At 24.1% G+C, this 25,009-nt stretch overlaps 3 protein-coding genes across 11 annotated transcripts in view; 2 read left to right on the top strand and 1 right to left on the bottom strand.

Annotated features, from left to right (window-relative positions):
* Positions 1–2,535, bottom strand: part of LOC122848391 (broad-complex core protein isoforms 1/2/3/4/5-like) — a 40,310-nt gene extending 37,775 nt beyond the window's left edge. For 2 of the 4 annotated variants that reach the window (XM_044146447.1, XM_044146445.1), the window contains exon 1: positions 2,403–2,535. In XM_044146447.1, coding sequence (XP_044002382.1) covers positions 2,403–2,478 — 76 coding nt within the window. In that variant the 5' untranslated portion in view covers positions 2,479–2,535. The remainder of the gene's footprint in view (positions 1–2,402) is intronic. The other 2 variants (XM_044146444.1, XM_044146446.1) reach the window with 2 other exon arrangements.
* Positions 665–24,573, top strand: LOC122848358 (trafficking kinesin-binding protein milt). Of its 6 annotated transcripts, XM_044146373.1 has the most exons (8): positions 665–1,240; positions 2,060–2,138; positions 3,929–4,142; positions 6,440–6,544; positions 7,045–7,149; positions 20,222–20,298; positions 20,391–21,927; positions 22,366–24,573. In XM_044146373.1, exons 6-8 carry the CDS (start codon positions 20,248–20,250, stop codon positions 23,358–23,360), a joined length of 2,583 nt encoding a protein of 860 aa, XP_044002308.1. In that variant the 5' UTR covers positions 665–1,240; positions 2,060–2,138; positions 3,929–4,142; positions 6,440–6,544; positions 7,045–7,149; positions 20,222–20,247; the 3' UTR covers positions 23,361–24,573. The 6 variants fall into 6 exon arrangements, with proteins under 6 accessions (XP_044002308.1, XP_044002307.1, XP_044002306.1 ...); XM_044146372.1 differs by lacking the exons at positions 665–1,240; positions 2,060–2,138; positions 3,929–4,142 and adding an exon at positions 4,972–5,567; XM_044146374.1 differs by lacking the exons at positions 665–1,240; positions 2,060–2,138; positions 3,929–4,142; positions 6,440–6,544; positions 7,045–7,149 and adding exons at positions 17,377–17,697; positions 18,571–18,920.
* LOC122848415 (inactive selenide, water dikinase-like protein) lies at positions 14,692–16,486 on the top strand. The gene is made up of 3 exons (XM_044146484.1): positions 14,692–15,325; positions 15,391–15,987; positions 16,084–16,486. Exons 1-3 carry the CDS (start codon positions 14,978–14,980, stop codon positions 16,459–16,461), a joined length of 1,323 nt encoding a protein of 440 aa, XP_044002419.1. The 5' UTR covers positions 14,692–14,977; the 3' UTR covers positions 16,462–16,486.
* Positions 24,574–25,009: the final 436 nt, after the last annotated feature.

Raw genomic sequence — 25,009 nt, 5'->3', positions numbered from 1 at the left:
TAATTTAAAAACTTGTTTGGATAATGGTTAAATAATATTTAATGTAACACTTAAATTAAACTTATCACTCTGCATTACTGTAAAAATGTAAAATGTAAAAAGTGAATCGATGACTGAAGAGGAAACGTACGATATAAATAATGACAATCGATATTCGGTAATGCAAACGTGACGTAATAAAATATTACCAGAAAACAAATGTACCAACTGGCTAGTTTCAAAAACAAAGTATCTTTTTTTTTCAAGTTACATTTTGAAACACACGTAGCTTCCGGTAGCCATTTAAGATTCAAAAACAATTTTATCATTTAACATTTCAACAAGAGAACAAAAATGAATAAATAAATAAATAATTTGAAAAATAGATTAACTTTTTTTTTATAAAACTAATTGTCTAAATGAAATTGATAATTTTCATGAAACTAATTAAATTCTGAAGGTTATTAAGCGGCAAATTCAAATAATAATTTAATTAAAAAAAATAAATTTAACTGCTATTTGATTCAAAAAAAAAACTAATTATAAAAACTTTTAAATTAATTAATTAATTAATAATTAATATATAAATTTACAAACAATGATATTTCAAATTTTGGCGCTTGGAAAATCTAGTCTGCCGTCTTCCGTGAATCTAATAAAATGTCCTCCATACCGTCGCTCCAACAATCTCTCTAAAATCCCTCAAAAATGCCAATAAAAAAATTCCAAGTACAAAATTAAATCCAATATTAAATCCTTGCACTAACACCCATCAGACAGTCATCAGTCTCCAAATAATCATTACCCAATAATTAAAAAACCCCAAACAACAACAAAAAACATTAAAAGTCAACCAAAAAAAAAAATCACAACATTCCCAAAACAGTGCTATAATAAATGAAACTAACGAAAAAAAAAATGGAATAATCTCTGTGTTTACTCAACAAAAAAAAAAAAAATTAATCACACCCTGTTAAAGATACCTGTATTAATTAGTGAATAATAATAGTCAATTGATTTTAAATAAGCCGCGAGTGAAGTTTAACCAGAGGGACCCAGGTGTTTGCTCCAAAAATAAAAAAAAAAAAAAAAGATAAAAAATAATACCAAGAAATAAAAAATGGCTGTTTTGTGACGTGCTCCTGTTAAAGGGTTACAGTGTTGTGTCTTAAAAAGTTGAATAATCCTTCATGTGATTATTAATAATAATATAAATTTAAATAAATAAATAATAATGATGAATCTTCCGGCAAATTATACGGTAAGAAATAAATTAAATGAATTATAAATCGATGACCTTCAGCTAATATTATGACACACTGGAGTACATAAATTTATCTCTAATTTTTTTTATTGATTAACTTGAATATTTCTTTTGTTATTTTAACTAGCAATAAATAAATTGTCAATATTATTAATCACCTATAATTTTTTTAAATATTTTCATTTATTGATAATTTATATTTTTTATATTTTTTTTTTTAAATTTGAGATATTTAACCTAATTTGTTTTTATGAGGGCAAACAAGTCGATCGATATTGTTTCATGTGAGAGTCCTCTGTCAAACAATGAAAAATCAAAGTCAATGTTTTATTTATTTATTTAATGAAAAATTTAAATAACATAATAAAAGTGTCAAAAAAATATTGTAAAGTATTTTAAATATTACGTGATGATTTGTCGAGCCAATAATAATATTGAAAAAAAAAGCTGATGATAATGAAAAAGTTTATTTTTTTTTTTGTATTTGGTCTGTTAAAGTGAGATAAGAGACTTTGGAACTTGGCAGTCGTTTGTCTGTTTTCATAGAGAGAACACATTTAGTGTTGAAAATTTTATTTTAATTGTTTAAATATATGTTGAATAATAATTAATAATTATTACATCATAATTTGTGAGTTATTGTGTCTAATGTCAGCTGTTTGTTATGATTAATTAATTTAAAAAAAATTTCTTGATTATCAGGTTATTTGTACTTTAAACTCTTGAAAACAATAATTTCTTTAAATATTGTTTTAAAATTTTTCATTGTTTGTTATGATATTGTTGTTAATTAATTTATTTTATTTTTTATTTCAGCAAATTCCTGGTTATTTTGAATGGTGATTTGAAAGCTAATTTTCCAAACGAGGAAAAATTTTACTCGTTTTAAAAATTGGTGAGTTATTTAGCTTTGTAAATAATTGATTTTTTTAATATTATTAATTTTATTTTTATGTATTCATTAATGACTTGGCGAAAATAATTTTAGGGAAAGTTGATTTTTTCTTATTTGAAAATTCATTCAAGTTAAAATATTTTTAGACACAATAAATCTTTACCAAGTGATTCATGGTAGAAAAAAAAAAATTACTTGATGAAGATGTTTATAAATCTAACACAAAGAAAATGAATAATTTTTTTTTAAATTAAAATATCAAACCTTTTATCTCGAGTTCGTCAATCACCATGACTTCACCCTCCTCCATTTTTTCAGTCATCTTGCTAATGTTTTTCATAAAATACCAGATGCACAAAAAAAATTACCACAAATAAACTTGAAAAATAGAAAAAAAAAGAAAATAAAACAATAATTACACTAAAGTAATTATATTTCAATGTTTTTTCTTTTTTTAATTTTTCAATTACTATTTTTTCTCTTTTTTTTTTTTCAATTCAACTTTTCAATATTGCAACTTTTTTTCTTCCGGCTTTTGATCAAGTCAATGACGTCACCAATACGCCGGTGACGTCATACGATATTACACCTCGACCCTGAAAATAAATAAAAACAATTATTTAATAATTTACACATTTTTATCAAACTTATAATAATTGATAAACAAATTTTTAATTCAGGTCGAAAGGGGAATTTCTAGACCGGAAGTAAATCAAGGGGATAAAAAAAAAAATTACCTAAATGCCTACGTGACTTTTATCACTTATTGCAAATTATCTGGTCTGGTCCATAAACAAAAAAAAATTATGCTGAATAAATCAACATCAACAAACAAAAAATCACCGAAAAAAATTTTCAGTTAAATTTCTAAATGATAAAAAAAAAAAAAATTCAACAACGTAAAAGACATTGATGAGAAACATAATATTTTTTTTATCATTTAGCTAAATAAATTATTGAAATTTTGAAAATAGTATTTGAAGAAAATTTTTAACAGTTGGAGTGTCAAATATCTCGGTCTTGTTCTTATTTGCGTTCTCGAAATAAACTACTTTGGTATGTTTAACGTTAGAAATGCTTTAAAATAAATTCCAAATAAAAAAATAATAAAAACAATATTTTTTTGTAATAAAAAGTTTTTAAGAATGACGTCATGAATAATTTTAAGGGATGACAAAAATATATTTATTTTTCATGTTTTAAATTTATAACAAAACATCAAGTAACAAAATAAATAATTACAATTATTTTATCAAATAAAATTGTCCATAATTTTTAATGATTTTCGAGAGATTTAATTTTATATTTTCATGGAAAAATTTAATAGTAATATTTTTATTTTTTTCAAAAGAAAATTGAGGGTATATTAGTCATAGTCAATTGTTAATTAGCGAGTCAGTATTATGTTGTCAATTTATGTAGATCAGAGTGCAAATTATTTGATAAATTTTTTTTTATTTTGATTATGTATTTCCTGTTAATTTCAAGATGTTATTTGCATTAATATTAATAAATATGAATTAAGACATTGAGCCAAATAATATTTTCATAAAAATTCTATATTACTGAAATAATAATTTATTTATTTAAAATTCAAGTCACGAAAAAAATATTTAAAAAAAAAAAAAAACAGATTAAAAAAATTTTGGCATTAAATCAATTTAATCAGTTTTATTTTTTTATCACTTGATTTATCTTATTGTATTATTTAATCTCAGCAAGTTCAACAAACGACAAATAAATCTAAAGAAAGTTAAATTATTATTAATAATTTTTGGTGTGTTATTTAGGAAGGTGAGGCGATATTTCTCGTCGCCACATCGTCCAAGCTGGCAGCCGTGGAAGATGTGGGTCCAATACGGACCGAAACAACAGCGGCACGTTCATCAGCCGCTTCCTTAAAAATATCTTCCAGTGCAAGAGCAACACTACAATCACTGAGATTACCACGTAATAATAAAATTGCAACCTCCGCTAGCACCCGAGACGCTGAAACTATTACTGGTAAGTTTTTCAAAATCAAAACAAACAATATTAAAAATACACTATCCACTAATAAATATTTAAAACAATCTACAACTAAAACAATCTATAAAACTATAAACAATAAAAATAATAATTTATAAATAAATTAATTATTACCTTTTGCTTTTGAAGATAAAAAATATATTATATTGACAAAGTATTTGATTTTATTTGAAGTATTAATTTAAAAATATTCAAAGATAGAATAATGTTTCTTTTAAAAACCAAGTAACTTGGTAGAGATTCGAAACAAGACTGTTGTGTAGTAGAATGCTCACAAATGCTTTTATAACCTTCGCATATCTCACCTGACTGGATGGCTCATGGTGTTTCCCATTGGTTGTTTCACAAATGATGATTACACCAGTCGAGAATAATGCGATGCCATCGTTTCTCATCATCATAAAGTCCATGTGGATAATGATGATGATGATGATCGTTGGTAATGATGATGATGATGATAGTCGGTAATGATGATGATGATGACCGCCATCATCATCATCATTTTTTTCTTCTTCCTCCATCAATTCAACTGTATAAAAATATATTAAAGAAAAAAAAAATAACAATCATAAATAATAGCACACATTCATCATGATAATTTTATCCAAGCATGTCCCTATTATTTTACAAATATATATTTATAAAAAAACAAAATAATATTTAATGTAAAATATAACACACACCTGGATGTTCATTTAAATTAAACTGGCTTTAATCCAATGTGCTTTTTCTATTTTCTTCGAGCCACTCATCCAAGGTGTTGGCCTGTTTTAATTTCAATCTGGATATTAGTCGTTCAACAATCGCTCATCATATACTTTCACTATTTTCCAATTTTATATTTTATTTTTTTATATCAAATTTATATTATACTTTTCATTCAATTTCACTCAAGTTTTGTGATTATTTATATTTTTTTTTAGTTTATTTTTATATTTACAATGATATTTGGGAGAAAATATTATTTGGCTTGAATTAATTGTGTCTTATTTTGGGTCAATGATTATTAACTTGGCCAATCAATTGTTCATCTTATTATTGAGTTTATTAATAATCATCTAAATTTGGCTGTTTAAGGGACAATTTATTTTATCTCGGTCGATTGTTATGCAACATTGTGAAGTAATAATATTGTTTGAAGAAAATTTAGAAAAAAAAAAAAAACAATACAAGTCAATGAACTTTGATTTGTATATTTTAAATTATTATTGGTGATTGTGTAAATATAAATTAATTTCTTTCGCTTTTCCAATGGAAGAAAAAAATAATTTTTAATTGTGAGAAATGTGAATGAAATGTTTACCGGTCAAGCTTTAATAAAAATTGAGAAACCAAAAAGCCCAGCTAAACTGAAAAAAGCTTATGAAAAAAAAGAAGCTGTTCTCAACAAGTGGCGAGATGGTAAAAAATATATATTTATAGAAAATTTTTCATTATTTTCCATGAAAATAAAAAATCCAATTTAAAAAATTTACAAATTAATTTTACTTATAATTATATAACTTGATATTTCAATTAATTGTGCAACAATAAGCCTTTTTATTTTGTTTTTATTGATTTTCATATTATTGTTCTCTTGTTACCGACTAAGTTTAAATTTCTTTATCAAGAAAAAGCAAATGACTTGGTTGATTCCCCAACAGGTAGCAGTACTTGTTTGCAAGTCGACCGCGATTTTTTAAAGTGGCAAAATAATTAGCAGTACATTCACTTTCAATTGGAATATGATTATTTCCTTAATAGAATTGTCATTATAATTTACGAAAAATCGGCAAACCATGACCTCATGAATTAAAAATGAATCTTCTATGATTTTCACGTCAAACGAAGCGTAGAGGTTTTTTTTTTTTTCCTCTTTGCCACCCACCTTGATAGTTCCACCTGAAATTGAGCGGTCTTACATTCAACCTTGAAAATAATATAAATTTTTTTTTCATTCACTCGACCTCTACGTTTACTGGACTTTTGACATGAATTATTACAACAAAATAAAAATTAATAAACTATTTAAAAAATTTTTAAAACAAACTCAATAATTTATACTTCAAAATTTCTTCAAGTATTTTATTTTTTAAAGTATATAATTTTATTGATATTTGAGGGTAAAATAATTAAATATTTTTATTATTATTATCTGTTTAAAAATATAATAATTTGCATTGAATTAAAAAAGCCATATGAACAATAAAAACTATTTAAAAAAAATAGTACACTCTCACGAAATTAATTATTATATTGTATTAAAAATTATAACGGTTTTATTATTGTTACAGAGGTGTGCAGCGGAGGGGAGCTTCCAGAAATTGAGATAATAAGTCTACTCGAAGAACAGATACCCAGGTATCGTCTTCGTGCAGACACCCTAACGCAATTTCAAGGTACGTTCAAAACAATCTTCATAATAAAAATTAAAATAATGATAAATAAATAAATAAAAACAAGTGTTAAATATAGATTTCTAAAAATAATTAAATATTATATTTATTTTGCACATCCGGTGTGTCTCATTTATTCAAAAAAGTCACTGAACTTTTAAAACATTTAAAAAAAAAAAATGATCAATGACAGACATCTGTCTATTTTATTTACAAAATCCCCTTGAAATGTCAGATTAAATACTTAAAAGTATCAAATATACACACATGAATAAAATAAAAATAATAAAAAAAAATATAATTGAAGAAAAGTTGATGACACACCCTTAGATGTCTTCGAGTCACGCCTTGAATCCACATAAACCAACCCTTCTTGTTAGTTTTTTTACTTTTAAAATTTATTAAACTTTGTGGCTTCATTAATTTACGATATCTTTTGTCGCTATCAGACTTCCTTTGATCTACCATTATCAAATGACATTGTTTTAATTTTATTTTTATAGGATACGAAAACGCTGATTGGTTTATTCCAACACCTGCTCTCAGACCAGAAGAGCAAAACGTTAAATTATCACCAGATCAAATTCGAGAAACACTTAATTATTTCAGTGAGTACTTAAATAATAATTATAAATATTTTTCATTCAAAATAAGAAGCTATTTATTGTTCTAGTTATGGTGATATGTTTTTTAATAATATTTAAATGTTTCATTTGAATTATACTTTATAATAATCAAATGAAAATAATTTTTATTATATATTTTTTTTGAATTTATAATTATTTTACATGGTTTTATTATTAATTTATTTATACAAATCAACTTTCTCTATTTTCAAGTGAATATTAACATAAACTTTATGCAAAAATATTTATTAATTTATACTATTATTGATAGCAAATTGAATAATTATAAATTCATAAAATGATATCACCAAATCTAGCAATAACTAGCTCTCCTTTTTAGTTTTTATTATATTAATTTTTATTAACGCAAAGAGGCTGATAATATTTTTTTTGAAAAACAAACAATATTAAAACTTGACAAAAAAAAATGATAAAAATCAATTGTGTTATCTAAAGATCTTTTATGATATTATATCAATTTATCATATAATCTTTGTACAGATAAAAATTATTTTTACGTGATAAAATTATTATTATTTTATTGCATCTTTATTCGACTGTTGAACAACAATCCAATGTTACTTTCCAAACAACTGTATAAATAATTAACTCATGCAATAGGTTGTTTTTATTCAAAATCCGTGTAATGGGCGCATTTAACATGCCTTACCGAGTATAAGTGTTTTCTATTTATTATAATTTTTTTTTTTTAAGATGAATTAACGTCACTCATAAATCCTGTCAATTTTCATGTTTAACAATTTTTACCAGACTATTAATTTTTTTTAATAACTCGTTGGTAATTTAACTGCTTGTTTAGAAAATTATTCCGTAAATATTTCAAGACTACTAGAGCGAATTTTAAAATTTTAAAAATTTTAAATTTTGAATTTTATTCCACGAAAATTGTGGATTTATTTTTTGAAAAAAAAAGCGACAAATTTATAATTTAAATAAATAATATTAAAATTAAAATAAATTATTATCGTAATTATTTATTTAAAAATTTATAATTGTTTTTTTTTTTTTAAATTTCTACGTATAGTTTATCAGCCGGAACGTTTATTTATTTTAAAATTTTAAATATCGATTTGCCGTTATTTTATCGATGCCTTAAACAATAAATATTTCAAAGACTTATCAATGAGAAAAAAAATAAAATTATACAAACATATATTTATTCATTTAACAAATGTATATTTGCCAGTCTATTTATTAATTGGCACGAAGAATAGAATTTATGTTTTCTTCTATACATACAATCAACTTCCTTATAATTTGTCTTCGCTAAACAGCTTTTATTTTCATCTAGTAATACAATCTTATCGATAAGTCAAGTAATTTTTATTCTATTCATTTGCCTATATTTATTTATTGTCCAAAAAAAAAAATATAATTTTAAGCTTGTTAATTATTAAACTACTAAAAAACTACTAAATAAATCAATTTCAAGCGTAGAAATTGTATTTATCAATTAGAAAAGAAAATATCTAATTTTAGTTAATTCTAAAAGTATGAATTAATTTTGATTGAATAATAATAAATGTATAAAAATTATAAACAGGAAGTTCAATACTCCAACGGTTCTTCAACCTTCTATGATTCGATGTGTATTTTTATTTTTTAAATTTACATCGTTTACATTGAGCACTGGAAATTATTACAAGCAATAATTACATATTTAATTATTGTTATATAGCATGTTTGATGTTTATTTTATTTTTTTTATTCAATTTTTCTCAATGATTGTTAATCTCACTATTGTACAATATGAATATTATTTATTTATTTTTTTTAATTGTTTAAATTAATGCAAAATATATATAAAAAATAATACAAGCATGAGAATTGTCCCATGAAATCTTATGTATTTAATATATATATTTTTATATTTTATTTTTTTTTTAAATTGCATTGTTCTTATTTATTTTAATGGGTAATTCAAATGTCAACGTTCGTTTTGAGTGACATTTTCACGGCTGTCATTTTTACTTGAAATATTTTATATTAATGACTGGTATATTTTTTTAAAAATTGACATTGATTATTAGCTTTTTATTTTCCATAAAAATTATTTCGTAAAATTTATTTTTTATTTATATTATTATATAGCGTAATTTTATTATGAAAAAAAAATTTTTTATTTGCATTTTTGGTATATTAATAATTAATTGATTAAATTAGTATTCATATTGTTTTTTTATTTTGATTAGATATTTTTAATTTTAAAATCAGAGCAACGATATTTGATTTTATTTTTTTCTCCTGACCGATTTTTAAAATAATTTGTTTGTTTAAGTAAATTAATATTTTAATTTTTTAATCACGAGGTTCATTAAACTGTTGATGATGAAGATAACGATACCTACAAAATATGCAAATAAAATTTCTTTTTTATTTCTGAATAACATTAGCTACACAAAAAATTATTATAAAATTTATTTAATATATTTCCATTCAAAGATGATATTTAAAAATAATGTTACATTTTTTTTTCTCTATCATCAAACCTTTCACATGATAAATCCATCAGATTAACATACCAAAAGGTCACAGACAATGAGATTGTAGTACAAGTCAAGTGTTAAATTGAGGGAAAGTAAAAAAGACAAAAGAGAAAAAATATTAGAGCATAAACCATATGCAAAGTTCAAATCTTCCTCTCAAAAAAAAATATTAAATAAAATCATTTCTCCATAGTTTTTTTTAAATTTTATTTTTTCTATTTAACTATACATATACATATACAAGTTAGGAAAAAAAAAAAACCGTAAATTCGAACGCTTTAAATTCTCAAAGAATTTTTAACAATCGTGTGATTTAAATTATCAACAAATCAAGATTATTTTTATTTTCTAAATTAATACCATTTTAAATAATTCGAATTGTTATTATTTTATGGGTGTGTTTAATGATTATTTAACGTGTGAATATTTTCATTTAAATGTACATGAAAGTTTATTGTACATCAATTGCAAAAAACAATTTTTTTTTTTTGTAGAAAAAAAAAAGATAATTAGAGTAGAAATTGTATTATATTTCTATGATTGTGTAAATTTTTATATTTTTGTCAGCGGTTTGTGAGTATTGAGGCACACTGGCACTTGATACTTTTATTTATTTTAATTTATTTTATATATTTTATAAAGAGTTGATGGTAGTGGTAGCGGTGGTGATGGCAGTAGTAGAGTTGGAGTTTATATTTTGCCTGGGGCATTTTCTTTCTGCGCCTGTCTCCATCCTCAATTCTTCAGTCACGCTCGTACGGTCCTTGTGATAACGTCCACATTCCATATCACTAAACACGTGTCCCTATTTTAATAATTATCAAACACTTTTAAATAACAAAAACCAAAATATTTAATTAACCCGAGAAAGAGAGGAAAAAAAATCTGTGAATTTTGTGAAAGTGGTAAAGAAAAATTTGAAAAAAATAATTTTCTTTTTCATTTATTGTTGTGAATTAAAATTAATACTCGAGTGTTTATTTTTTCTGATTGATTTTTGATTGTTTACCTGTCATTTGAATTATAAAATTTTTAATTTAACTGCTATTTTAAATTTTTATTCTTGAGTCATCGAACTTGTATATTTTTCTGTCTTGCGTTACCACATTCCAACGTTCTACTAGCAAGTTTTTTAGTATTTTATAACATTGTTGTTATGATTTTTGTACTGTAAGTCGAATCACGTATGAAATTTCAATTTTTGTACTTTTTTAAAACCCAAGAACCAATTGCTGAACTGTAGTGTATTTTATAATTTTTTTTTTTTTTTTGTTTTTCGAGATATTTAAATTTAAATAAATTTAATTTGTCTGACCTCGAAGTAAAAATGAGCAATAATTTAAAATTATCATTATTAAATCAATCTACAGTTTTTTGAGCTTTAAAAATTTATCAGTTGGTTATAAAAAAAAACATCATTAATATTTATTTTTACCAGATTTTAAAAGTTACATTCTATTTTTTATTTGAAAAAAGAATTGATGAGTTTTTTTTTTTTTTTATTTTTTAGCAGACTCATTATAATAGAGATAATTAAACGAGACAAATGTTTTGTTATTTTTTTTATTTTTGTAGAAAAAGTTCAATGTCGTCACTCGTTATCGTTAGATAATTACGTAATGATAGTCGTGATTAAAATTTATTTATAATCATTTTTTTTTGAGATGTCATTTTTGCATTTGTTTGGAATATTTCATCCGTGAATTTTAATAATAGTATTTAAAATCAATAAAACAATATTAACGTTCATCATTATTAACAGGTATATATGAAAACAATCGCTCTAAACAATCGGTATATTTTTATCATCAATCAAGTATTTAGAAAAAAATAAAAATATTTAGAAATATTTTTATTGTTAATTTCTGCAATATTGTTTACTGTTTTGACAATATAAAAAAAAGGAAAACACACACACACACATGATAAGATTTATTTGATAACAAAATAAATATATATATCGTGTTATGATATCGTAAATTAAATTTTTGTTGTCGACCTACTTGTTGTAAACATTAAAAATCGAAAGATAATTTTTTTTTTTTATTTTTCTTTTTCAAGTAAATTTATATTTTCATTTAATTTTTATAATATTTATTTTATAATAAAATTTCGCTCTAATTAATTTATCTGCCAATTAAATAATGAAGCTCATTGGTTATGACTAGAAGAATCCTTAAGAGTTTTAATAAATTCAACAGTAAAAGTTACACTAATTTTTTAATTAATTATTTAATTAAAAAGATACACAAATGGAATTTTTAATAAACAGTTTTTATTCTCAATTTTCTTTTATAAAAAAAAAAGTATATAAATATATTTATTAACAACGAGAATAATTTTTAATAATAGTATTCGATTACTTGAATTATTTTGCAAAACACCGGGTAAATTTTTTATTTATTCATATTTTTTTATCGGCTTCATAAATCATAATAATTTTTAAAAGTCTGTCAATTGCTTGAACAAACTCACAGCAAGTCTTAGTCAATCATGACCTTGTTTATGAATGCCATTTTTTTATTAAATTTTTTTATAATAAAAAGTTTTAAAAAAACGTTTCAAATAAAAAATAAAATACTCGATTGTTTATTAATTTAATTTGTCTAGTTGATTCAATTTAATTAATTTAAATTAATTTTCACGCCAAGTTTTGATAAAAAGCTTTGATAAAATATTTTTAAAAATATTATTCGAAATTGATACAGCTTGTTAGCCATCGTGTCCAAATTATTTTTACATTGTTAATTGTATTTATTAGTGTAAAATGAATAGTGCAAATAATTTAATATTCAAAGTTTATTGTACGATGTCACCTTGACTGCAAGTTCATGACTTAATTTTATTATATTTCTATATTTTTATTCACTCAATGAAATAAAATTTAAAATAATTTTTTTTTTCCACCATGACAAAACTCAAATTAGAAATAACAATGCACGCTTGTCGTTTCCATTAATAGACACTCTAAAAATAAAATATCTTGCACTTTGAATAAAAAATAAAAATAAACAAGATCATACTTTTTTTTCTATAGTTGAAATTTAAGTACTCTAATTTCGTTTTTTTTTACTTCAAGAAATTTACTGTATAATTTACAGAAAAATTTAATATAAATTAGTTACATTTTAATATTAATTTTTTTTTTTTTCGTTACATGATAATGTATTTATTTTTTTTTTTTATCTTATTTTCATTTTGTTAAAATGCAGGAAAAAAAAAATTCATTTCACCAACATCCGTTAAATCGAAACCCCGGAAATGTCAATCGTCAATCACGAATTGATTTTGAATTTTTATTATAAACAAATAGAGAAATTAAAGTGGTTTTTTTAAGAAAAAATAAAAACACAAAGTGAAAGGACGAAATGAAGAAGAATAAATTCTTGTGATTAATATTTATCGAAATATAAATGAAAATAAATCGGTCAAACAATCCAATGTCCTCATTTTTTCGCTGATATCGATCAAATTTTTTTTGCCAAGTTGAATTCTCTTAAATTTAAAAAGAAAATACATACTTAAAATTTCCAAAGGATGTTATCCTCTTGTAAATAATAAATAATAAACCAATTTAAAAATTTTTTTCAACTCCCATTTAACTTTTTTTTTTTTACCTTCGATTGTATCGAAAATTCAGCTTTCTCAAAAATAATTTTTGCTTTATAAAAATTTCTCCGAATTAATAATACTATATAATTAATTATAAAATAATAATTTTTAAATCGATAATTTTATTCATTTACATATTTATTAATTTACCACAATCATAGCCATCATATTTTTATTATCGATTTTTTTTCAAAAATGTAATTACAAGTTTAATGGAAAAAAAAATATACATTCATCGTTATTCAGCATTATTTACAAAGGAATATCCTATCTTTAAAAATATATTATTTATCAATAACGGTGAAGCATATATAATTTTAAACATTATTATTTTATTATTATTTATTATCTATATTCAGCAATTTTCGATTCATCCGTGCGTCGCGAATATATCCTTGAAAAATTCACCTGTAAAAGTAACAAAAAAACAATAAATCAATCAAAATTTTTTCTCATATTCTTTTATCAAATAAAGTCACGAATAAAGAACCGTAATTTTTATTCAATAATATATATTATAAATAATTCCGTTACATAAACAAATTGTCCTTTCAATTTTATCCTAATAAGAAAAAAAAATTTTACATTTCAAATGACAAATGAACAATAAAAAAAAAAAAGCTAATATCAATTTTTTTATTTACAAATTAAAATTGATATTAATTTATATCATTAGTGATTAATTAAATTATCAGTAGTAAATTTACAACTTGATTTTACACAGTAGGAAAAAAAATGTAGAAAAACAATTGTGAAAATCAGTGATGAGTTAAATTAAAATTAAAAATGAAATAAATTTTGTAATTTCAATTGAAATAAAAAATTGAAAAACAAAAAAAATATATAGAGTTAATAAATGTGATGATGTCATGAATGAGTCAAATGAGAATGAAGAATCAAGTTCCAATTGTGGAACTGATTCTTCAATAAATTCAACAATAATACTTGGTGAACAAAAATTAAATTCGCATGAATTTCATTCATCAACTCCTGGTTATCATAAAAATCATGGATCGATTGATAATATTTGGAATATTGAAAATGTCGATGATATGACTGATGAATTATGGGAAGACATTGGAGTTGTTGAATATTTAGATAATAAAATTGGTGGTGTTAATGATGACAGTACTGAAGAAGAACGAGTTGAAGCATTAAAAGAAGTACTTCAAGATACTGATATTATTGAGGGTGATGGTGATTTATCTGATTTTTTATTTCACATTGCAAGAACGAAACATGGAAAAATATATATCAGAGTCATCAGGACATTGCTACTCAATCGAGGTAAATTTAAATTAAAAAAACACACACATAATACACAATTTAAAGAAAAATATATTTTTAATAATATTTATTTTTAAGTAATTTTATTTATTTTAATATTTTTATTATAAAATAATTAGTCAAATTAATTTGCGCAACACATTTGTGAAAATATGAATTTATCTAATTTGAATATCCCGCGGTTTTTCCCTCCTTTCGTTTATACTCCCCACTACGATAGAAAAAAAAAAAAAAAAAAAAACAATGGCGTCGTTTTTTTGTTCTTCAATTGCCGGTTATTTTATTTTTCCCCTCAAGTAGCCTGTGGTGTCTATTTTTACACAATCGTGTTAACAAAGATTTAAATAATTAATTAACAAAAAGAATTTAATTAATTAACAAAAAGAATTTAATTAATTAAAAACATGAGTGACTTGTCAAGTGTCAATCATCAAATAAATCCAGAAAATATAAAAGTTTCATTGTCTCAAAAAAGTACAATGGATTCATCAACAAATAACCAACAAGAATTTCAAGAAAATCAAGACACCACAAATGAACAAACAAATGGCAATGAAAATCAAGAAAAAAGTGATGATCATACAATTCCAGCTGTTGAAAATACAACTGAAATATATTATCCATTTGATCCACGAGATCATGGTCTTGATGAAAATTTTTCAATGATAAATTATGGAGATATACGTGATAAGCTTATACACCCAGGTCATCATGATATTCAAGCTTTTTTAACAACATTCATCAACACTCAGGTAATTAATTTATTTTCAGTTGAAAAGAAAATGGTAAAATATTTGATGTATAATTAATTTTCAAGGTTGATCGTCCAATAACCCTACTAACTGAAGAAACAACAATAATGAAGTTATCAAATAATGATTATTATTTACTTGAAACATCAAATTTCATAACACCAATGTTGAATGAGCCATATTATATTGGTAAAACAGCATTTGTCAATGTTATGAGTGGTATTTATGCACTTGGTATTGCTGAATGTACAACACATAGAATGGCTATATCAATACCATCAACAATTGATATACCAACTAGAAATATAATTATTCCATTGATAACACAAGGTTATCTTGATGCAGCAACTGATGCACATGTTTCTGTACAAGGAATAAGAATAATTAATTCATCAAGTTTTTTAATTGGTGGTAATGCAACATCAATTATACTTGAACAACAAATACTCAGAAGAGACATTGCGTGTCCAGGTGATATTATTATATTAACAAAACCAATTGGTACAAGTGTTGCAATAGCATTGTCACAATATATTGAAGATCCAGTTAAAAGAAATGAAATTATTAAAAAAATTAAATTAAGTGATGTACTTGATGCCAAGTATCGAGCACTTGATGTTATGGTTAAAAGTAATTTGTATCCTGCTGTATTGATGAGAAAGGTATTGTTTATGTATTTGCTTTTTAACCCATTTGATTTGTTGAATCAAGTTTGTTGTTTATTTAATTTTTCTAAAATGTTTATTTGAATTTTTAAGTATGCAACACATGCTGTTTGTGAAATATCAACTCATGGATTATATGGACATGCTGATGTGTTGGTTAAAAAACAACTACAACCAGTTGATTTTGTTATAAATAATTTACCAATAATATCAAAAATGGATATGGTTGCAAAATTAGTTGGTTTATCTGGACAATTTTTGACTGGTAGATTGCCAGAAATATCTGGTGGTCTTTTGGTTGTTATGTCAAAAGAACATGGTATTCATTATTGTCAAACAATAACACAAACATATGGAGGACAAGCTTGGATCATTGGCTCAGTTGAACCTGGTAATGGCTCAGTTTTGATTAAAAATTTACCAAAAATTATTAATGTTCCAGATATGGAACAAAAATCTAAAAAACATTAATAATTAAATTTAAACTCATCAAATGTTCATACTAATTATAAGATCAAGACAAAAAAAAGAATATTTATTTTCATAACAACAAATAATATAATGAATAATTAGTTTTACAAAAAATTATTATTTTGAAAAGAAAACTATACAGCTAGCTGTTTTGTTCTTTTTCTTTTTTCTTTTTTTTTATATTTTTCGTTTAATTTTTTTTATTATTAATGATTTTTAAAAGGTCATTTGGTTGATAATTAATAGCTTCAGCATTTTGTGAAAGTCACAAAAGGAAGACGAGCCTGTAAGTAATTTAAAAAAATAAAAAATTATCAAGTTTTTCTCGTTTGGAAAAGCAAATAATGTACTTTATGTTAAAAAAAAAAAAAATAGTCAATGTGCTTAGTTGTTAAATAATTTATAATATATTTATAAATATATATTTAATGATGAAGTATTTTATTTTCACTTCAGTTTGCGTGGCTTACAAACTTTGACCTCAAAGTGAGAATATTCGATCGACCTAAAAACACTTGATTTGTTATTATTATTAACAACATTATTGTTATTAATAAAAACTCGTTATGATTGTTGAAAATTCAAATACAATCAAGGTAAATAAATTCTAAAAAATGCCTAAACAAATTAACAAGATGAAAATTACGTTTAAAAAAAAAAACATAAATTGTTGCGAGTCAACAACAAATAAAATTATTTTTATGTTCAAAAAATTATAAACAATATGAAAAAACAATTGTCATACTTTGTTCACTAATTATATAAGATAAATAAAAAATTAAATATTTAAAAAGTGATGATATTATTATTATTATTTGTTCATTGATAATTTTTTCTTTGCGCGCGCAATCGTTTCATGTTCCAGTGTTTCATATATTTTTTTCGTTGTCCAATTCTTCATGTTTCTTGAGTTTATTCATGACGCAAGTAACATGGCGGATCAATCCATAAGTCTCGTGACTCATGTTTGTTAAAAATATTTAACAATTTTAATGTTTTTTAACAACAATAAGCAAACGTAAAACAAAACAAATAATAAATTTTAAAAACTGTTTGTCAAGTGTCAAGTTAATGTTGCTTTATTTATCAATTTATTTATCAATTTTATAAAATATATTTAATTTTTGTTCTGGATTATTGAAGTATTGTGATTATGATGAACATTTAACTATTAACCCCGGCTGATTACGTCAACTTGAATCATAATCACCAATATATTTGACAACAATTTTCATGGTAAAATAAAACAATAAATTTTATAAATAATTTAATGACAGTCATTAATTGTTATTGTTTTTTATTGATGAGAATATTGTTGAAGGTTTTTTGACAGTTCATTATTTATTTACACAATCAGGTAGTTTTTTTTTTTTATTATTTATTTTTTGTTATGATGTAAGAGGTGAAATTTTTTTTTTTTTTATCTTCAAGTAATGTCAAGTTGATGTCATTTATTTATTTTAATTTTTTTGTAGGTTTTCCTTTGTGGCATTTTGGATTTTTCATATTGTCAATTTTCATTTTATATGAGACTTTGGACCTTGACAACAACTGACGTATTTATTGGTCGCACAATGTGACGCAATTTTTCCATTTGTTTATTTCCTATTATTATTGTTAATTTTTTTTCTAATTTTAAATTTTCAAATACATTTAAATTTAGAAAAAAAAATACGATAATTAATGGATTATTCAAAATATATTTTGACATGTTTATATTTATTTATTATCAAATAGATAATGTAAATCTTATCTTGAAAATAATTTTACATTTGTGATAATAATTATCCAAGACTTGACTGATTTTTTTCATTGCTTAAATAATATTTAAAAAATGATATTTATGCTTATTAAAATCAAATAACATTTAACCAATTAATTATTAATATTAAATAACAAAATAATTAACTTTAAAAAAATGATTTTTATAAAAAAACCATTTGAAATTTCGATGATAGAAAATTTTAATAAAAAACACAAATTTCATTTGGCAAAATTTTTAAAAACAACTTAATATAATGTTAAAATAAATGCACTAAAGTCAATCAATATTTTTATATTTTAAAATATTGTTAAAAAAACAATTGTCAAAATGGAAATTTCTGACAGTTATCGTCGTCACGTGGTGTCCACATCGGACCACGTTTATTCATCATTGGAACTGGATCGTGAAGATTCACAAGAGCCACAACCAGGCTCAAGTTGTGATTTGAGTTTTGAATACTCAAATCAAGATGACGATGATCCTTATGAGTATGATGAGGATATACCAAAACCATCAGAAGATAATTATGAAGTTGAAAATACAAATACAACAACAAAAGAAGATAACACACAACAATCATCATCAGGTTCATCAACGTCTGGTGTTACACCATGTTGGGGATGTAAAGGATGCAGTAGTACACCACTTTTTCTTCTTGGTTCACCAGCTGATGCTCCGTGTACTTGTATATCGTGTCAGTAATAACAAAAACAAAAAAACAAACAACTGATTGACAAAAATCAACTTCTAAAAAAAATAACAAATGAGAATTTTTTAGTTTTTGATAATCAACATGAAAGACAAATTCAAAAATATTTTCTTTATTATTTTATTAAGAATTTTAATGATTTATTTACGTTTTTATTTTATATTTTAAATTTACTTTTTGAGTTTGTCTTTTATTCGAATCAACAACTATCAAATTTTTATCTGTAAAAAAAAAAAAAATTAAATAGTGAAGCTTGAAGATATTTAATTTGCACTTAACATCATCATCAAGTGTTGGCATAATATTTTAAATTTCATTTACGTTTATGTGCTTTGCTCTAGGCTCAGTTATGCAGCAAATTTTATTATTTATTTTTCGAATACTCAGCATTCGCGTAACATCATCATCATCATTATTTAATTTTTATTTTAAAACTCTGACATTTTTAAATTAACAATCAACAATTACGTATTTATTATTTATTTATAAATAATATTTTGTTTTTTGTTTTATCATAGAACACGTGGGTAATAGATGCGCAGTCGTGTTTAGTATTAAACCTGAGACTGTCATACGATCGATAACTTTATGCAACTGAGTTTATCACAAAGTTAGCTCCAGCTTCCCGGAGTTGACATTTATTTTTCCAAAAGTACATATCTTCTTCCGTCCTATTTTATTTTAATTACAAAACAAACAACGATTATCAAGTATCAACGAGTTTTTTTTCTAAATCATTTCAACTCATCAATAAATAATTATTAAACAAAATTAATTCCATTTTTGGATTAAATAAAAGCATCCAGATTACTGGCACTTTTTCAACTCGTAAGAATCTATTTTTATCTTTAAAAAAAAAATGCATCAACTCAATTTATCATTTTTTTTTTTTTTGTTTATTAAATACTTGATTATATTCGTGCTGTTTAATAATATTGAACTAATAATTTTATTAAAAATTTAATTAATGTTAAATTACGAAAAAAAAAAGGGAAAAAAGTTGAGTCTTGAAATAGCGTGAGAAAGGTCAGGGCGTTTTCTCGACGTTCTTTTGATATCGACCTCAGATAAAAAAACAGTTTGGTTTTTTTATTATCATTATTATCATATTTATCATATATTATTTAAACAAAAAATATATTATATTGTGTACACAGTGTATTTGCAATATAATTATGTATTCAGCCTCTTTGCGTATTTTAAATTTAAATGTGATGATGCACTGCTTGATGTAGTGATAAAAATATAAATTATATAATTAATTTTTTTATGAATTTTTGTTACAGTTCTATGTAGCAATCGAGTGAGCCAAATGACCAAGACCTATAATGATATTGAAGCAGTGACAAGGCTTCTGGAGGAGGTAAGAAAAACAATTAAAAACAAACAATTTTTCTATCACCAATTTATTGTGTATATGTTTTGTATATTTAAAATAAAAATTATGCTTTACAGAAAGAAAAAGATTTGGAATTAACAGCACGAATTGGCAAGGAACTTTTAACTCATAATCAAAAACTTGAAACATCAATAAATAGTCTTGAAGTAGAATTAAAAACAGCAAATGAAAAAATAACACAATTAAGTCATGAATTATTAAAAAAAACTGAATTAATACAAATATTAACAAATGATGGTGATGAATCGGGTTCGGAAGCGGAAACACCAACAGGTTTACGTGGTATTAATTTAGACATGATGCAACGTAGAATAGCAACACTTGAAGATGAAAATAAATTATTAAAAACTGAATTTACTCAGCTTGTTAGTGATACTGATGATTGTGAAGAAAAAGAAAAACGTCTTGTTATTGATATTGCAAGTCAATTATCAAATGCAGATATGGAAAATCATGAATTATCTGATGAATTATATCGTGTTAAAGAAGAAAATCGTATACAACATGAACAAATAATATCATTAACATCAAAATTATCAGAAACAGAATTACGATTAGCAAAATTAGTAGCTGAACATGATGAAATTGGTACGACATTATTAATAACACGTGAAAATCAAAATACACTTGCTGGTGAACTTGTTGATTTTAAAGAACGTTATCAAGAAGTTGTTAATTTATTAACTGAAACACAAGAACAATTACGTAAACAACGTAAAAAATATATGCCAACAGTACGTGGTGGTAGTTTATTTCCATCAATATGTGGTGTACCACAACCAGATTCAATTGCATCAGAACTTGAATCATCACTTTATTCAGAATTATCACTTGATTCTGGTATTGTTAGTGATCGTATTTCAACATATAAAAAAGTATTTGAAACTGTACGTAGTGCATCAAGATCATCTGGTAATAATTATCAATCAAATAATGATACAAATCAATTTCCGCGAATTGGATCAATGACAACATCAACATTATCATCTGGTTCAAGTGTACCAAGAATGAGTTGTGGTTTAGTTGGACGTGGTTATTCAAGTCTTGATTCAACTGGTCATAGTGATTCAGAAGGTTCATTATTAACTGATAATGATGATTATCCAGGACCACAACAAACTGGTGTACCTGGTGCACCTGGTGCTGCTGATCTTGAAGCTGCATTGAGACGTTTAACACCAGCTGAGGTTATTGTTAGACGTGCATGTTTATCAACTGGTACTGGATATAATTTTGATTATGACGGTGGTATATCACATTCACCACCAAATTTTTTACCTTTTGGTTGTCGTACACCTGACAGTATTATGTCCACTGGTTCAAGTGGTAATTTAAGTGGTTTTTCAAATAATTCAAATACATGGAGATTACCAGAAAAATTACAAATTATTAAACCAATGGAGGGCAGTCAAACTTTACATCATTGGAGTCAATTAGCTACACCAACACTTGGTGGATTACTTGAGGAAAGACCTGGTGTCAAAACAAGGGGAGGAAGAAATCTTGAAGATCTTGGACTTCAAACTTTTACTCTTGCTGATCTTGAAGAAGATGAAGAGTATGCTAATCCAGGAAAATTATTCCAAGATACTGGTAATTATTTAAAAATATTATTTTATTAAATATGCGGTTGTTTGTTAAATTATAGCACCCTTTTTTTTAAAATAAAGAAATTAATTTTTAGATGAAAAAAAAATTAGGAAAAATATAAATAAATAAATTAAGATAGAGATTTAATTTTTTAGAAATGTCAATTTATCTGCAACCCATCAGCCAAGTTATCAAATAATTTTTAAATAAACCGTAAGTTTTTTTTTTCTGCACATCTTTGACAAACATGGATCCCAAATTTTTATTCCTTCAAAATATTAACAAAATTAAAAGTAAAAAAAAAAAAACAATGTCAAGCAATAAATTAATAAAACACATGTTTTGATTTTCAAAAAAACTAACAAAACAATTTTTTAAAATATATAGGTATAATACATTTATACTTGAAATAATATATTAATATAATTTTTATTTTTTTAGGTTCAGTATATACATTTACAAATAGCACAGTGCTACATCCAGAAGATCCAACTCTTGTAACATCAAGTGTAATGTCAAGTCGTGTTGCTACAGCTCCATCATCAGCAATGAATTCAGGAATGAATACACCACGTACAATGTCACGTCGTAATTCAACAACAACATTTTCAACGACACTTGGTTTAGCTAAAATGTTAAATGAACGTGGTATAAAAGGTGTTACAGCATCATGTGTTACAACACCAAGTAATGAACGTAATTATACACCAACAGCAACACCATATAATAGTCCAGATGGTACACCACCACATTCAAGATCAACATCACCAAATAGAATTAAAAAACATACAAATTTAAAATCATCAACATCAAATGATGAATCAAATACATCAATGGATTATTCATTTGGTTTATTTTCATCTGGGGCTGAATTATTAAAACGTACATTTAGTGCTGAATCAACACCAACATCATCATCATCATCCGCAGCAATAAATCAACAAAAACGTAAAAGAAAACCAGCATTATCTAGATCTGATAAAAAAGCATTAACAAGTATAAGATTAGTTGAAAAATTAGAAAGAATTGGTATTGATACAATAATGGCAACTGCTGGTAGTTCAACAATGTCATCATTGACATTACAAGGTGCATTATGTACAAGAAGATCAATTGAAAGTCCAATGGCACAATTGACATTTTTAAAGGGCTCAATATCATCAAGCTCAATATCATCAGCAAGCAGTGATTCATTTTCTACATCAAGAGGAAAATTAAAAGATACTAAAGATAATGGAAATAGTAGTAATAATCGGGGGACATTGTCCAGGGCTCAAAGTGGAAGACGACGTGGTGGTGGTAATGGAGCAACTAGACCTGATCTTGGACAAGTTAATAGTGCTGTTAATGTTCCAGTTACTAAAGAATCAACAACACAATCTGCACTTGGAACAATTAGCTCTTTACTCTTTGGACGTAAAGGAGGACTACTGTAAACTGTATCAGTTGTAATTATTATATAAAAATGTTTTTTTTTTTATATAGCTATTAATTTTAAGTAGAAATAGTTATTTAAATTATTTTTTTTTTTTCTAGACTCATTATTTTACTCATACAAGTTTGAGTATATTTATCAAAAAATAGAAAAAAAAATGTAGAAATTTTCTTTTTTAAATATGAAATTACTTTTCATGCTTTTTGACATCTACAATATTTTTTTTTTTTTTTTTTATTTCATTGATAGAGATTTATTGATTGAATAATTGATAATCTATTTTGTAAATAGTTGAACATGCAGAAACATTGTGTTTCTGTGGCTCAGTAGAATATAATAAGAAAATTATTGTTTTTTTTTTTTTTTCTTCTTAAATTTTGTAACAAAAATAAAGAAAGAAAATTTAAAAAAATATACACGTTTCATGGAGAAAGAAACGAGGCTGCACAATCAGCCGATGCTAAACTTGCGATAAAATATTACTAGTCAGATTGAATTGAAAGTTTTGTGAAGATTGTTGAGGAATTGCCTTTAATTGGAAAATTAAAAAAAATTTAATAATGTAAACGTCAACATATCTCAATTTTTGTGTTTAAATTGTTTTTTAAAATTAAAAAAAATTGTGATTTGATTGACGTAAGAAAATATGTAAATAGTTGGAGGGTTTGTTATGACTGCGAGTTATTTTTGTTATCCATTAGTGGCAATGTTATTTTCATTTCTTTCAGTTCATTTGTGTTCTATTTTCAAAGCACAAAAAAAAATAACTTAATTTTCATTTAAACAAGAAAAAAACAGATAAAGAACATTGGTGCTATTTTTAAACTAATGATCTTATCTATTAACTAGTAAATATTATTGTTTAAAACAATATTGTGCATTTTTTTGTTGCTACTGTCAGTCTTTTGTATTTTTTTTTCTAAAGAAGACTGTGCATCTAGCATGTATCTGATAAAAGAACAAAACTGTTCTTAATTATTTTATGTTATTGATAATTAATCGACGATTAATTAATACATCACTTTTGCTGCCAATACGGATTGCTGTGTAATGATTAATTTATTTATTAAAAAATACATTTAAACATTTAAAAAAAAAAAGGTGCAGCCTTGTAAATAGTCGTACAAATTTTATTTTATTTAACGAAATTAATAACTTAAATTTGTTGTATAATTGTAAAACTTAATACAATGTAAATTATTTATCAAAATTAATGGGTTTTTTTTTGTTTTATAATTTTCCTCTGGCCTAAATAATTACATTTTTTGTTTTTTCTTTTCATTGTATATAAAACAAGAGTTCACTCGGGTGCCTCAAATTTATTCAAAAAAAATATATGGCTACAATGATTTTATGAAAAAAAAAGTAAAGAAAAAAAAATTTTAAAAATGAATGAATGATTATAATTTTTAAATACGCTACCTGCAAATCATTACCAGTTTTAAAAAAAGAAAAACAATCAATGTTTTATCATTTAAATAAAACAAAAAAAAAATGTAATAATTTTAGCTAACATGAAAAACATTTGGAAAAATTAAATATCAAATAAATGAAACAATAATAATAGATAATTTTTTGTTTTTATATATTTCCAAATGATTGATGGATTAATTTATAGTTAATTTAAATTAAAAGAGAAAAAAAAACAAT

The sequence above is a fragment of the Aphidius gifuensis genome, linkage group LG2, assembly GCF_014905175.1.
Source record: "Aphidius gifuensis isolate YNYX2018 linkage group LG2, ASM1490517v1, whole genome shotgun sequence".
NCBI lineage: Eukaryota > Metazoa > Arthropoda > Insecta > Hymenoptera > Braconidae > Aphidius > Aphidius gifuensis.
The sequence above is the reverse complement of the archived record's forward strand: the minus strand, read 5'-3'. Positions and strand labels throughout refer to the sequence as shown.